The 16,112-nt window shown below is 40.2% G+C and overlaps 1 protein-coding gene across 1 annotated transcript in view; it reads right to left on the bottom strand.

Moving 5' to 3' along the window:
• The window catches only part of ZPBP (zona pellucida binding protein), a 29,613-nt gene extending 20,325 nt beyond the window's left edge, over nt 1-9,288 (bottom strand). The window contains 2 exon segments of the mRNA XM_074897476.1: nt 2,154-2,277; nt 9,241-9,288. Of these exon segments, the coding sequence (XP_074753577.1) occupies nt 2,154-2,277; nt 9,241-9,288 (172 nt within the window).
• Nucleotides 9,289-16,112: the final 6,824 nt, after the last annotated feature.

The following is a 16,112-nucleotide window of genomic DNA, read 5'->3' as shown; positions in this document are numbered from 1 at the left end:
AAATAATATATGCACAAGTAGCCCAACATACTCCATGCAGAAACAATGATTTGGGGTTTTGATGCCATACCAGCAAACTAAGACAATGATTTCATTAGAAGCATCTTTCTGAAAAAGAATTTTTAAATTCTCCATGAGCAGATTCATCAGAAGTTGGAACTGGCAAGGGATGTGAAGAGCAAACAGAAACACATGCAATTGAGGAAGGGCAATAAAAATGTTGGCCTCAGACTGAATGGGGCTAAATGACCTAGTGACAAATGACATGGAACACACTGAGGTATGCAACGCTACCTTTGTTTCACTCATTCCTAGCAAGGGCTGCTTTCCAGCCCTGCTCCAACCCCTACCACAGTTTAGGGGAGATGCTACAGGGAGAGAGAAGTGTAGTGTTAGACCCTTACTTAAGTGAGCCAGACATATACAGGTTTATACACCAGAATGAGATATATCTGAGGATGATGAGTGAGCTAATAATGACCGTTGTCTATTTTGATGGTGATGAGGTTCCCAATGACCAGGAAGACAGAAAAAATACACCCATCATAAAACTAGGCAAGGAAGATCACTGAGGGAATCACAGTTCAGCCATCCTCACCTCAGGCCCTTCAAAGATGATAGAACTGCTGGAAGTAATTTCCAAATGCTTGAATGACAAGAGAGTGATTGAGAACAGGCAGCATCATTTTGCCATTGTCAAATCATGGCTGACCAGCTGGAGTGTCTTCTGGAATTAAATGACTGCTTCTGAGGATGAAGAGAAAGCAGTAGATGTCATAGACACTGAAAGCCTTTAGCAAGGATTTCAGTATGGTCCTCCACCACATCCTTATAGCCCAGCTGCGGACATACAGACTGGATGAAAGATGGATGAAAATCTGTCTGCATCATCATTTTGAAGACTGGTCTACCTCGCAGCCAGTTTTGAAGGGCTGATAAAAGCATCAGAACTGCTTAACATCTTTACCGCTGACCTACACCACAGGACTGAATGCCTCCTCGTTTGGTATGCCAAAGACATGCAATTGGCAGGGGGCTGCTACACAACAGGACATGGCTGCCCTTCAGTGGGACCTTGAATGGCTAGAGAGACAGTCTGCCAGAAACCTCATCAAGTTCAACAGTGACAAATGCAAAGTCCTGCACCTGGGACAAAATAAGAGCAACAATGTATGCTGCTGGGCACCCGATGACTTGGGAGCAACCCTGCAAAAAAAGTACCTGGGAGTCCTTGTGGATTTTAAACTGAATACAGATCAGAAGCATACTTTTGCAGCAGTGAAGGCTAACTGTATACTGGGCTGCATTGGCAACTGTATACCCATCAGGTCAAGTGAGTGCTAAGGAGGGAGAGAATAATCACTTCATTTGGGCAGTCTAGAACACTCTGCCCAGTTTTGACTCCTCAGTACAAGACAGAAACTAACAAACTGGAGCAAGACAACGAGAAGGTTTCTGAGATGATTAGGGAGTTGGAAGCACAGGACAAGAGGCAAAGGAAACTGGAATTTCTACCCTAGAAAAGTTTAAGGAGAGAATTGCAGTCCTTCACTACCTAAGGGGAGATACAGGGAAGAATAACCCATACCTTTTAAGAGGTACACCACAAAAGGAGAAGCAACAATGATGACAAGTGGCAATAAGGGAAATTACGATTGAAAATAAAATATCAAGAGGAACAGGTTGCACAGAAATGACAGAAAATCTTCAAGGACAGAGATTCTCCGAGCTCAAGTGGTCAAGGCCCTGAGCAACTTCATATCTGAAGGTAGCCTGTCACTGAGCAGGCAGTTGGGCTATAGATCACACCGCCCACCATCCTATTATTCTCTTCACAAAATGCTCCCAGCTGTCTCAGTGCTGCAAAGAATGTCGTCCTCAGACTCTGTCGAATCCAACATGCCCTGCTCCACCTAGCGCTCTTTAGAGATGGCACCATTCCCTAGAGACCTGCAAATGTGCTTTAGTTTTGTTATCCCACCCCTTTCTTTCTGAAAAGTGAAAGTTAATTTACATGATATACATACAAACACAATGTATCTCAGTTACTTCTCCATTTACATTCCCACCTTTATAACACTCATGCTTCTTTGGGGGGAGCAAGGAAGAAGGAGAGAGGATGGGGAGGAATATGTAAGAAAATAAATCCTTACCTGAAGAAATACCACCACGTGGTCCATTCCACTGAAATACTGGGTCAATCAGTTTTATGTTTCACAAATGATTTGTCAGACATAAAATACATGGACCGCTGTGATTCAGCCTGACAAACTTTGGCTGAAAAAAATTATCATTAGCATCAAGTATTTATCAGTGGTATCCTAACAGTGAGCTATAAAAATTTCAAGACAGTGGTTCAGCAATGACCTTGAATGGAGTTCTAATTTGAGACTGATTCTGTTATCTCTGCTATCAAAATGAAATATCAAATACACAGCAGGTTTGTTTTCTCCAGAAATGGAGGGTTGGAAGGATGATCTGGGAAATTACAGGCCTGTCAGCTTGACTTTGGTGCCCAGGAAGCTGACAAAGCAGCTCATCCTGAGTGCCATCATACAACACGGGACATGCGGGACAACCAGACGATCAAGCCCAGTCAGCATGGGTTTATGAAAGGCAGGTCCTGCCTGACAAACCTGATCTCCTTCTACAACAGGGTGACCTGCTTGTTGGATGAGGGAAAGGCTGTGGATGTTGCCTACCTTGACTTTAGCAAGGCCTTTGACATCATTTCCCACAGCATTCTCCTGGTGAAACTGGCTGCTCGAGGCTTGGATGGGCACACGCTTTGCTGGGTAAAAATCTGGCTGGATGGCTGGGCCCAAAGGGTTGTGGTGAATGGAGTTTTAAATCCAGTTGGCGGACAGTCACTCAGTTTTGGGGACACTCCTGTTTAACAACTTTACTGATGATCTAGACAAGGGGATTGAGTGCACCCTCAGTCAGTTTGCAGATGACACCAGGTTGGGTGTGTCGCGGATGAAAGTATTGACACGGTAATGATTTAGAAAAATAATCTAGATTTATTAATAACTAACAACTATTTGTCAAGACAAAATAATTCAGAAAGAAAAGCGACTTATTCAGGTTCTAAAATGACAATATTCACTCTGACTTACTTAATGGTACCTTAATTACCACATATATACATGCGTATACACAAACCAGACATATACATACAGAAACAAAAGGGGTTTGGATTCGGTAAAATGAACACAAAAGGGACAAGCACACAGGAACAAGGGTAAGGGTACGTACCCACACACTCACACCCACCAATAAATAGGTGAAATAGAAGCTAGCTCAAAGAAAATTTCCCTCGAGTTTGGAGCAAATACTCACAATGCCTTGGCATTCCTCAACGGGCGATAATTGAGACTCGAGAGGGGGGACTTCGCCCTGGCCTTCCGTCTGGAGCAGACGACACCTTAAGGGTTTTGGTACCTGAGAGACGTCCCAGCTCAGGGGAGATGCTGGTCACAGGCCGCTGCGATCCAGGAGAGCTCAAAGGGCCTCTCTGGTGGTCGCAGTTTATAGGATCCAAGATAACTGACTTTTGTCAAATACTATCTGGTGCCTTCCAGCAGTTGCACAAGAATTTGAATAACATGCAACCCTGTTATTGTTCCATCTGATCACATCCCAGGCACAGGTGTGTCAGGCCATCAGGAGATGATGGGCCATTATAACCTTTTCCAAGCAATTAGGAGGGGCAGGAGCCAGGCTCCTCAAGGTTATCAGTCCTTATCTCCATAGATTGGTGTATGGCTTGGGGGAATGTGGATGGAATCACACCTGGCACCAAGCAGCCCAACAAGGATGGCAGGGAGGGGTAAGAATTGCACCACCACAGGGTGGGAGTGTTGATGTGCTCGAGGGTAGGGAGGCTCTGCAGAGAGACCTGGACAGGCTGGAGCCATGGGCTGAGGCCAACTGGAGGAGTTTCCATAAGGCCAAATGCCGGGGGCTGCCCTTGGGCCACAACAACCCCCAGCAGCGCTACAGGCTTGGGGAGGAGTGGCTGGAGAGCTGCCAGTCAGAGAGGGACCTGGGGGTGCTGATTGACAGCGGGCTGAACAGGAGCCAGCAGTGTGCCCAGGTGGCCAAGAAGGCCAATGGCATCCTGGCTTGTGTCAGCAATAGCGTGGCCAGCAGGGACAGGGAAGGGATCTGACCCCTATACTTGGCACTGGTGAGGCCGCCCCTCGATTCCTGTGTTCAGTTTTGGGCCCCTCACTACAAAAAGGACATTGAATGGCTCAAGCGTGTCCAGAGAAGGGCAACGAAGCTGGTGCAGGGTCTGGAGCACAGGTCGTACGAGGAGCGGCTGAGGGAACTGGGGGTGTTTAGTCTGGAGAAGAGGAGGCTGAGGGGAGACCTCATCGCCCTCTACAACTACCTGAAAGGAGGGTGCAGAGAGCTGGGGATGAGCCTCTTTAACCAAGTAACAAGCGACAGGACAAGAGGGAATGGCCTCAAGTTGCACCAGGTAAGGTTTAGACTGGATATTAGGAATCATTTCTTTACAGAAGGGTTTGTTAGGCGTTGGAATGGGCTGCCCAGGGAGGTGGTGGAGTCCCCATCCCTGGAGGTGTTTAAGAGTCAGGTCAACATAGCGCTGAGGCATATGGTGTAGTTGGGAACTGTCAGTGTTAGGTTAATGGTTGGACTAGATGATCTTCAAGGTCCTTTCCAACCTAGATGATTCTGCAATTCTGTGAAAATAAAACTAAGATCATTCTTTCTAGTTCTAGGCTTTTCTGGCTATGTAAACAACAAGCACAGAGCACTGTAACATCCTCCCAAATGGATTATGTCACTCAGTAGATTCTCATGAGCACAGGCTTCTGCAGTGTTCTGTCTCAGTTGCTGTCCAACACACCCCTGGAGAGGGTGAAGTTGCAGTATGTTGGTCCAGGATACTCAAGACTTGAAAGCTTACATTTTCCATTCTATTACAATTGTCTTTTACCAATACATAATGTATTTGCTTAAAAAGGGTTTAGTGTTGTAGCTCACTTAATATGGTGAGCTGTCTATCATTTGATTCAGAGATTATGCGATAGGTAAGGATTTACTTAGTTGTTTCCCACAGTAAAGCAGGTGTGCCTGTCTTGTATGCGATTTGTAGCATACAGGTGCTTCCAGATCATCAATTGTTTCTAAAAACTACAATTGATGTAGGCATAATCACTTCCATAATGTTCAGGATTTCAGTATGTACAATTTGGTTTATTTTCCATCCCACTGACATTCTGCAAAGCATTTCTCCTCTTCAGAAGTATGGGATGATAGATATTTACACTCTAGTGAGATCTAAACTTGAATATATCATGCTCTGTGTCAGGCTTCCCTAATGCCACTGAAAAGCTACAACTGGTATAAAATATTACAGCTACAACATTAGTGATTTGGAGAACGTGACTAGTAATTAAACTTAATCAAATAAGCAAACTATCACAATGTTACTTACCACTGACTATTTCAGATTCCCTGCAAGTGGAAAACAGTTTAAGTATTTGTTGCAGGAAAGCATTAATGCTGAGGTAAAGTTTTTACTTTTCCGTTATGGCAACTAGTAGTAATGCCACCAGTTTTCTCTGCTCTCCAAGTATGATTGTTCACCTTCATTAAAAAATTAAAAGCCACTTATATTCACATTACCATAATAAGTTGTTTAATCAGAATAAAGACTTAGATATAGCATTTAATACACAAGAATAACTTCAGAATTTTGATAGTCTTAAGATCAGTATGCCCATCCCAGCTAATAATCAGTATTTTACAGTAGCTAATATTGCAATAAAGAGCAAAGTATGTATTTCAATTGTACAAAATTGTATACACTGCCTATCTCCCCAACTTCACATTTTGTCTTTTATTTCCTCAAAGTGGCTTTGTTCTGTCATATAGTAATATGGAAAAAAATTAGATATCCATTCTAAAAAGTAACAAAATTATGGTGTCATTATTATCATAACCTGCCAAGATGGTAAAGTCTGTTCTACCACTGTTAATTTCCATGACAGTTTTGTAAGCATGTGTCAGGGAAGGCAGCTGGTCTGCCGATAACCTGATTGAAGAGGAGTTTGACCTTGACAAGATTCCGGTGTACCCTTGAGATAGGGAAGCCATGCTTCAAGCAAATAACTTTCAAGGAGCTGCTGACTACATAGCAGGATGAAGCAAGCAGGGAGAAACTGATAAAGGTTATCCAATGAGAATGTTAAAAACAACTTTGTGACCAATTATATTGTGACACTCTGGCACCTGAAATATATAAAAATGCATGCTTTTAGTAATAAAAAACCCTCGCCGCTTGTTCACCCCTGTGAGTGTGTGTCGCTTTGTCTGTCTCAGCAGCGACAAGCATGTATCATAGGATACAGAAGAGCATCTGATAGAAAACAATGGCTGAAAAAATGTCTACCAGGTATAACCTTATTCTTCTTGCTTTCAAAATAAAGTCTTAGTCTTTTAATTAAAGTGTTTTGCTATTTTTCTTATCTGTTCATATTCTCTCCATTATAAAAACATTTTACCTTAAATGATCTTTTTTGGATCACTATCTATGTCAGGTATTTTAAAACTGCAGGATTTTAAAAGTGAAGATTGTATTTAACCAAATGTTGGTGAAAAAAAAAAAAAAAGAACAGTCTCAAAATAGAGATGTTGCCCATCATCTCAAAAGAACACTGGAGCCAAATCTAGTATACTCACAATGGTCTGTCCCACAGAAGATGGAAACATTCTTTATTAATACTAAATTGTTTAGAAACAGAGTCGAGATAAAACATTTTAATCTTGCCTTCTAACTTTGAAATTGCCCTCTGCCATTCAAGCAGCAGCCATGTTTACATACATGAGTCAGAATGAGAGAAAAAGTACATGAATAGGATGAACCTTTAAACAAGTCAGAGCCATTATTTAAGATTAGATAATATTATAAGATAAACTACTAAGAGAAACCTTAAAACCAAATTATTTCCCAGGATTGTTTCACCTTTGAACAAAAATTGATATATCTAAGAATTTGTACCAAAAAAGGTCAAAAAATATTGTCTTTCAGCTTTCCCCCAAACACAAGTATCACTTCTAGATATGCTACTAGTAAGCTGTTACTGGAAAACACACATGGAGAAAATTATGGGGAAGACTATTACCAAAACCAAACCAGCAATGTGCATTTACAGAAAAAGCAACATGAGTAAATATATACTAATGAGGAATAGTCTGGTCTTTAATTTTCAGATTTTCCAATAATTGTTTTAATTAATGAGCAGTAATATTATACTCTGGAGTTAGATGGATTTAACTTAGAAATAAATTAATGCTTAACTCTTTTTTTTTGTCATAGAATATTACATAAACTTGAAGCTTCAGGTTCTGTGTACATAACAAGTAAGATGAGGTTGGAATCCCTACAGTGGAAGAAAGCAGTATTTTGGAGCAAGAGTCCTACAGCCAGGCAGAGGAGCCCACAGAATGTTGTTATTGTTGTAACAGTTACAGAAAATAATTATCTTGGTTTCATAAAAATTATGAGTAAGAATAAAAAAAACCTTTAAAAAATTCCAGTGACAGAAATACATTCTCTGGAATGGCCTATTAAGTATACATAAGTCAGTACAGAATTGTAATTAATTAAACTGCTTCAAATTGTTTAAAACAATTCATCAACAAGAGATATGATAGAGAAGGACTTTTCTTGGTAAAAACAAAATGTTCACTAAAATTTAAATTCTGTTTAAAGAAAAATACCTGGAAATAAGACAGATCCCGTTATTTTTAAGCTATTGTCTCTTGACCCTGCATTTCTTCAAAATCTCTTTGAGGGTTGAGCTGTTAAAAGATAAAACAATGACATTAATACAACTACTTAATTTATCTGAGAAAGCAAGCAACATACTTTAGGTTCACCTACACCCTTTAATAGACTTGTTCTTCAATGGATGTTAATATCTGCCTAATTCAAGTAGTATCTGCCTAATGTCTTATACAACAAGTGACTCCCATTAAGGCAATAAAAAAAAAAAAAAAGGCAAAGGCCTGATACCAGCAAAAAGCATCCTTACTCTAAATAGTACTTAAGTTTAGATTTAGTTTTAATTATATTCATGTTTTACAAAAGAACTGTAACATTTTAAATTAAGTTTGTCCATAATGGGGAAAATGGAGATAGGTACTGTCCAAAATGAGGATAAAATTTAGCTGCGTTGATATGATACCCTCAGTCCGGGTGTCAATCAATTTGTACACGAACAATTAATGAAGTAATGAACTTGGATTCTGTCATGACTGTGATTTTCTTAATTTCCCCATAAAATTAAATACAAGATATTTTATGGCTATTTTAATTGGCATTTCTTCTATTGCAAATAGAAATTTAAAACATATTCATAAAGATTGCAAAGCTTTGCAAGATATACAAGGCTTCTGAAAGAAAACTGATGTATCTTTCAGGTGGGCATTTTAGTACAAGTCAGATCTGAATTTCTTTTTACAGAGTTTCCAGAGATACAGAACAGAAGCTAACTTAAAAATAATGGCCATTAGACCCCCTCAGCATTTTGTGTTCTTTGTCTCCACCTCCTGCTTGGAAAGAACATGGGTTACTGGGAGTTAAAGTATGCATGTGATTTCGAATTATTTTGGGGAATCTGGAAAAGAAAGTGAATAACAAAGGAACAGAAAGTCTTGAATACAACAGACAGAAATAAAATACTGAACATATAATCAGTAGCAATTTTATGAAGATGAGATACATAATTATGTGGCACCAGGTCAGTGCGTGTTGCTAACTTAGGTTAAATATTCAAAAACTAAAAGCAACAATAAACACTCTGGTAAACTGGTTATAGATTAAGGCATTTGTTGGGGGCAATGAGAGTGACGGTGTCAAGTCCCGGCTTTGTTTTAATTTATCCTGATTTAAGAAATAATGGGAAATCAGCGGTTCCCCTCATCTATTATACCAATGGCCACTGTACTTCTCTACAGAGCTGTTACAGAAAACAAAAGCAAGGCAGATTCTCCAGTTATCAAGACAAGTTAATCAAGGTAAGTTAAAAGAACTGCCTGGACTTGTCATTTCAGAATGTAAGCAGAGTACGCCATTGAAAATACTCAGAAAGTAGGAAGAAATAAAATTTTGAGAAAAGTAAAAAAACTGAGAGAAGATAATCATAAAAGTGGGCTCATATATGATGGATTACTTTGCAGTATTTCTTCACTATGTACCACTTCCACAACTTTGTTTGAGAAGAAAAATTTTTCAAATAACTTCATTTTTCGCAAAGACCTCCTAAAAGAATTGGAGGAGTTTCATTGAAAACCAAAATGGATTAAAACTTTCTCACTGGAATATTTACGTTAAGTCTTTTAGAATTCTGCTGCACTGGCACAAACAACACTCATTTTTCACTAAAATTCAGCTCCCAAAAGAACATGATCAGACTCCCCACTGACAAAAATCAGCACATGCTTTGATTTTAATAAAAGCATACTGATTTGAGGCAAATTATAAATCATACCTGAAAACCAGCCTGTTTTAAAATTTCTCCTGCCACTATTATCTGTCTAAATGGTCCATAAATATTTTCTGAACTGTCAAGTTGATTTATATATCATAATTGGAAAGGAAAAGTGTAATCCACCAAAAGCAAATAAATTAATGAGAGAAAAACTGAAAACAACAATCTTAACGTAAAGTATTCAAAGTTTATCAGAAGGCGACCGAACAAATGTATCTAGAAAAGTTAAGCACTGCAAACTGACAAGGTATGAGTAGATATACATAATTTTATGGGATGTTTAAGTGCTACTTAATCAATAGAAAAGGAAAGTAATGGGGTTTTACAATAATAACTTAAACCGGAAGATGGAGCTCTTGAACTGTTTATTTAAAAAGAACTAGAAAAAATGGAAGCAAATATAGTTGCTGAAGGAAGATGATGTAAAACTTCTGGAATTACTTTTTTGGTATCTTCAATGACATTGAATGCTAGATTCTGTAAAAGTTACCTTAAATGCTCTTTCATGTGTATACACATTTCACTTGCATAGCATCTATTTCAGACAGTAAACGTTTCTGTCTGCATATGAATCTCAACTCTCATACACTCTTTCTTTCTACACTGCCTTTTTAATGTTTTTCAATCCTTTTTTCAGGTTTCCTACTTTAATTCCTTTACTCCTTAACATCCTCCTAATCACCTGGAATTTAAATTACACTTCCTGCAGCAGTCTCTAGCACAGACGATCTTCCCATTCTCACGACTTTAAGTGCATGGGATCCGGTTAAAAAGATGCTTTTCACAGGAAAGAAGGGGAAAAAAAAAAAAAAAAAAAAAAAAAAAAGTATCAATAGATCATTAAGTCTCCCAGAAAGAGCAGCAAAAACCAATAAAGGACAAAGGAACTGCTTAAACTGCAGTAAGTATATTATTTGATCCCTTCAGAACGAACCTGCACCTAACATGAAGTGGGAAAAGGTGTTTCACTCATTTTTGAGAGAAATAAGATTTCAGAATTAATTCCCCAAATTAATCTTTTTAAGCAGCCCAATGCTCTAGAAATACATAGGGTCTGATTTCTTATTGTCTTGTACTTCTTACAACCATAACACAAGGTTCCTATTGCAGAACACGAATGAAGAAAAATAAGTTTTACACCACTATGAGACACATGGAAGTTTGGGGTAATTCACCCCTAATTCCAGGGTGATTCAACTTTCCCACCTTCCTAAAGAGCCATTCCCAAAGACTGGAATTCAAGGGTACATCTGACATATAAAGTATCTACATTACTTGAGGATTCATCTGAGGTGACTTTTAAAATCTGATGGTGTTAAATTCAACAGCCTTACTACTAATTTATGCCACCAAAACAGGCCAAAGATACAGCAGTGAGTTAATTTAAGTGTAAAATACTCTGTTCGATGCATTTAAAGTCTCCTTGGCAGATGTGTAAACCCTACCCAAACAAGGAGAAACTGAGCTCATGTATTTCTAAGGGGTTCTACCCACAGGGGAAGGAGTCTCCATGAGAGACCAGAAGTAGCAGGTGGATGTTACCTGCACAGACAAACAACCCCTCCTGCTCCTCCCTGGTCAGACGGAGTTTTATGACAGTGCCAGATACAGAGGGGTCCCTTCCAACTTCTTGCCCAAAGGAGGAATCCAGGCAGGTTAGTACTGACTGAATAAGCATTCATTCCTATGTCCACTGAGTTGAAAGGGAATGTCGTTCACCCCTTAAAAGTTTCACATGAAGTATATTCTACTATTTTGTAAAATATTTTACTCTGAATCCTTTAGTCTCAAAATGAGCATTACAGTCTTAAAATTAATCATCTTCACAATAATTCACCAGAAAAAATAAATTTGGTCTGAAAATTGCAGTGGCAGGAAACAGTTTAAAATGAGCTTAAATAATTAAACAACCAATTTATTAATTAATAAATTACTAGAATATTCAATTGGCATAGTTTTGATTCATTTATTTAGAAATGAAAATTCTATGAAGCAATAGGAAAGGATTTATTTAAGTTATGGTAATTGCTAAAAGTTTTTTCAAAGCAATTATGTTTTGAAGTAATTTTTGTAAAGAGATTTCTGCACCAAAAGAGTGTATAAATAGCAATGCTACTTAAGTTATTTTCGCTCAATCATGCTAATAGTCAAGTGTATTTCTATATCCAAGTATTTCAAATACAGTTGGCATTTCTAAGCTGCCTATTGATAAAGTGCTGTGCAGAAATATTATAATTTCTATTACTAGTCATATGCAAGTCATATAGGAGAAACCAAACTTCAGTTTCTAATTTGCCTCAGTTAAGTTTAACCTTTTTGATAAAAAGCCCGGAAGATATAAACTATATTGTTTTTCCAAGTAGGTCTTCATATTTCCTTTCTGACAATTACATCACTAACAAATTTCCTAAGTTAAAAAGGAGACTTTTTTTCCTTACCATATAGCAAGCTAAAAACTGCTGTATCTTTTCAGTAAGATGAAAACTTCCTCCAGAGGGCTCAGAAAAGTCAAGTGTAATTAAGACGTTTTAAGAAACATGTTCCACATTGTCCTCAAAAGTTTAATTATTCACTTAAGGAAAAACATATAAGCCAAAACTGTCAGCATGAGTAAAAAACCAACAAAATGAAAAATCCTTAAAGAAAAAGGTTCATATTATTTACATCAGTCTGAACTCAGACTATATAACACTCCATTGCAATACAATTGAAGTAAGCGTCTTTTTGGAAGTTGACGAAGTCTATTAAGCCTACTAAAAGTGAAGACAGAATAAATACTATGAAGTTTCAGTAAATATATACTGAAATTCTGTATACAGTTTTCACTTTTTTTTTTGTCAGAGTAGAACAACTTTGAACATCACCACTGATCCTGCTCCTTGAAAAGGCCTTCACTTTCTAAAGAAATTCGCAAAACTTGATCATAACCAGATCATGGAATAAAATGATCTGGCACATATGCATACTAACGCACAAATTAAATAGTCAAATGTAATACTATTAGAAAGCCTACGTGATTTACTATGTTCAAATTTCAAAGCCTCACTAGGAAGCAGAGACTTATTTCAGGCCACTCCCAGTCCTAGAGTTGAGAGGCTGTACAACTGGATTTCCCAATCAGACATGCACACAGCAGATACAAGATCAGCACTCGCAGAGCAGAAATGTTTAGTCTTGGTATCCTACCACATAACGATTTCTGTACCTCAGAGCCTTCAACAAAGTGATACAGCTCTTTTAGCTGATGACAAACGTTACCAGCCATACAGTGCCCTTAAAACTCGCCTGTGCCTCAAAGGAGAAACACCCCTCACGCCAGCATGAACTGGTCATTTCTAAGGAAAAAAAAAAAAAAAAAAAGTTATTTAAATAATCCTTTAGCTTTCCTGCCTGCACCTCCACCTCCGCATGTGAGAAGGAAGTTCAGTCCCACTGGTGGACATGGTGGGTATAGATGGGAAAAGCATTGGCAGGTGTAAAACAAAACCCACAGGGGCACACTGGGCGTTAAAGGGCCCAGCGCGCACGTTATAGAACAGCATGTCTCCGACCCCAACACAAAACTACCAGCTTGCGAAGAGAGTCACATACACCTGCTTTTGTAGAACTGTGTAACTAAACGTGTGAAGGCAAGGCCAAGGACAAAGGCACAGGCAGGGATCGAATTTAGGAAAACCTGTGAAAGTCACACCCGGGGCTCCAGGCAGGGCAGGGACGGAGGCAGCGAGGTTTCGGAGCTGCCGCTGCCGCCTTCCCCGAGCAGCGCACCCAGGCCTGAGGGGAAGGGGCAGCCTGGGGGTCGACCCCGCCGTCCCGACACCTGCCCGAGGCCCCGGGTGTGGCCGGCCTGAGGTGACAGGCACCCGGCGACTGCCCTGCCGCCCCACCGACCGGGAGAGTACCTGCGGGGGGTTCCCGCGGCTGCAGCAGGAGGAGGAAGGGGCGGGCCGGGCGGCGGCCAACGGCGGCCATTAGCCGCCCCCAGCGGCCGCCTGGCGTGGCTGCAGGGCTGGCGGGGCCCGGCCCGGCGCCCTGAGGCGCGTCCCGGCCGCCGCCCGCCCGGGGCGGTAAGGGGGGCTCTGCAGGCTCCGGCCTTCCCTGCCGTGACCCGCCCGGGGGGAGGCCAGCGGCGGGGCTTTCCCAGCCGCAGAGCCAAGCTCTGCGCTAGCATCTCTGGTGAAAGGGGTGGGGAGGGAAGGGTTTCACATCCTCAAAGCCCAGGGAAACATCTGCCGCTGTGGCAGCTCTAGCCTTAATCGTCCCGCCGCCGGGTTATGCATAACTAATCCCAATCCATTAACGCACCTGCACGCCCGCGCCTCGGGCCCGGGGGCATCGCCTCTGAAACAGCCAGGCCTACGGTGGTGCAGACTGCACCTGGGGGCGGCCAAAGGCTCAATGCAGTTGTTCCTAAAAAAAAAAAAAAAAAATAAATAAAAAAAAATAAATAGAGCAAAGAAGTTTCCATTGCAAAAACCGAGAACTGTGCTGGTCTAGGCACTGTCATGAGCATTTACAGTTGTGCTGCTCAGTCTTTATTGCACTGCTACAAAAAAAGCAAAGGGTCTGGAATCCCAGGACATTTTCATGTTCCTGTGGCATAAGAGTATTTAATTTGTAGTAGGGTAGAGAAAGAGGTTTTTGAATAATTCGGGGGGGGGGGGGGGGGCAGGAATGAGTTTTCTGGGAAGCAAGTAAATTCTGGCAGGAAAATTTCACCGTATTGGAAGATTTGGCATGTTGTTACTGTGCCAGAGAAGAATGGCTGTTTACCCCAAAGAACCAAAAGGACTGCTCAACCAGAATCCTGAAGCAAAGTAAGTAAAAGGCAGGTAAAGGGGACCTGGTAAAGAGGACTAGCTTTGACATATAACTAGCTTGTCCATGTGCTTGTTTAAAGCATGGATCACTTCTGAAAATTAACAGTAGAAATAACTGAGCCTTACTTGGCAAATTTACTTCCCAGGGTAATCTGGACAGGATCCCTGTGAACAAAATCCAAGATAAATCTTTAATTGCATTTCACTCTGCCAAATGAATGCAACAAAACATGAGTCATCCTTGCAGTGTCTTCCATCCTGTGCCTTACCAGAGTCCCATGTCTTTGCCTCTCCTACCATCTCTTTCTAAATTTCTCCAGGAGAAGGTAAGTGGTGGGGATAAAGGTCAGTCTGCAGCACTGGATGTTATTTCTAGTGTAAAACTGATTATATTTGGTATGGAGATTACTGTCAGTAAATATGTATTTGAAAGCCTTGTTACTGATGGAAGGAACATTTTGGAAGTATCTTTTCACTAACTTGAATGTACAAGCACTATAGAAAGTGGACACAAGATGTGTCAGACAAAGAATTCTGTGTTTTCATAGTGTTGGCTTAGCCTTACAATGACAGTACTGTATATACAATGTTCTCAGCTATTACTTTTTACCCATTTTAGTGCTTGTGACCTATGTATGAAAGCTGTCTTAATAAAGAAGGAAGATTTATTTATTGATTTATTTACTTTCAGCTCCATCAGCAAAATACTCCAAGAAAACTCCACCATGATTCAGCATTATGGAACACAGCTTTTTATTACTATAAACCTGTACTGTAATAAACGTTAGGCCTATTTCTGATTTTGTGTTAATCAAGAGCAAGTTAGGAATTCAGGGAGGTTACATCTAACACGAAAGAGAGAATGATCAGGTGCTGTGCCCTAATTTTTCCTGACAAGGCCATAAAATAAAGGCCCCCATGGTGTGACCTGAGCTGTCCAAATAAACATAGTTTGATTTTTCCAAAGTACCAGACCTTTGCAGATGGCACTGAATTAATGCAGAGAGGACCTCTATAAATCAGACTGCTTTTGTTTAGGTTGCTAAATGAATACTGTAGAGTTTGGGATTAGGCAATGAGTGCTGCATATTCAGAGCTGTGACACTAATGGATTTGCCAACCTGATAGAACAAATGGCAAAACTCTGGAGGTAATTAAGCTGCATGGAAAACTATGATGTCAATGTGATTTACTTGTTCCAAGTAGTAACTGTAAATTTTCTGGATTTGCATTTATCTGTGGTTGTGTTTGATAAATTTTGTGTTAAATCTGTGTTCCAGTTGAATTCATATTTGTCATCTAGATACCAACAGAACAGCTTATTTTAAAATACTTCAATGAAAACACCATATAATTCTTACTAAGATAGAAAACTTCTCACTTGGTCTCTACTAGATTAATAAGTAATTTCTAGGGCCACTTCAAGCTGCTGTGTGTGTCCCCTTGAAGGACTGTATTACTCTGGTACACATGAACTGTTTCACACCAGGAGACTTCATTGTGAGGTGGTTTCCATCATTACCAAGCAATGGAAAAGCGCTCTGCTCATTCAGTGGCTCTGTTCTTCTTGTACCATACTTGATAAATCTCTTTTCAGGAAAGAATTCACTACTTAAACCACTGCCTTGCTCTTCATGATTTCTATGCACTGATCTTCTGGAGGATGACCTCTAGTTTTTTCTGTGGTTTGTTGGCTAGGACTTAAGAAACTTGGAGAAACAGGAGCAAGTGGAGTTTTCTAAGTTTACTGCCACATAAG

The sequence above is a fragment of the Athene noctua genome, chromosome 2 (assembly GCF_965140245.1).
Source record: "Athene noctua chromosome 2, bAthNoc1.hap1.1, whole genome shotgun sequence".
NCBI classification, from domain to species: domain Eukaryota; kingdom Metazoa; phylum Chordata; class Aves; order Strigiformes; family Strigidae; genus Athene; species Athene noctua.
Note: the sequence above shows the minus strand (reverse complement) of the source record. Positions and strands in the feature narration are given on the sequence as shown.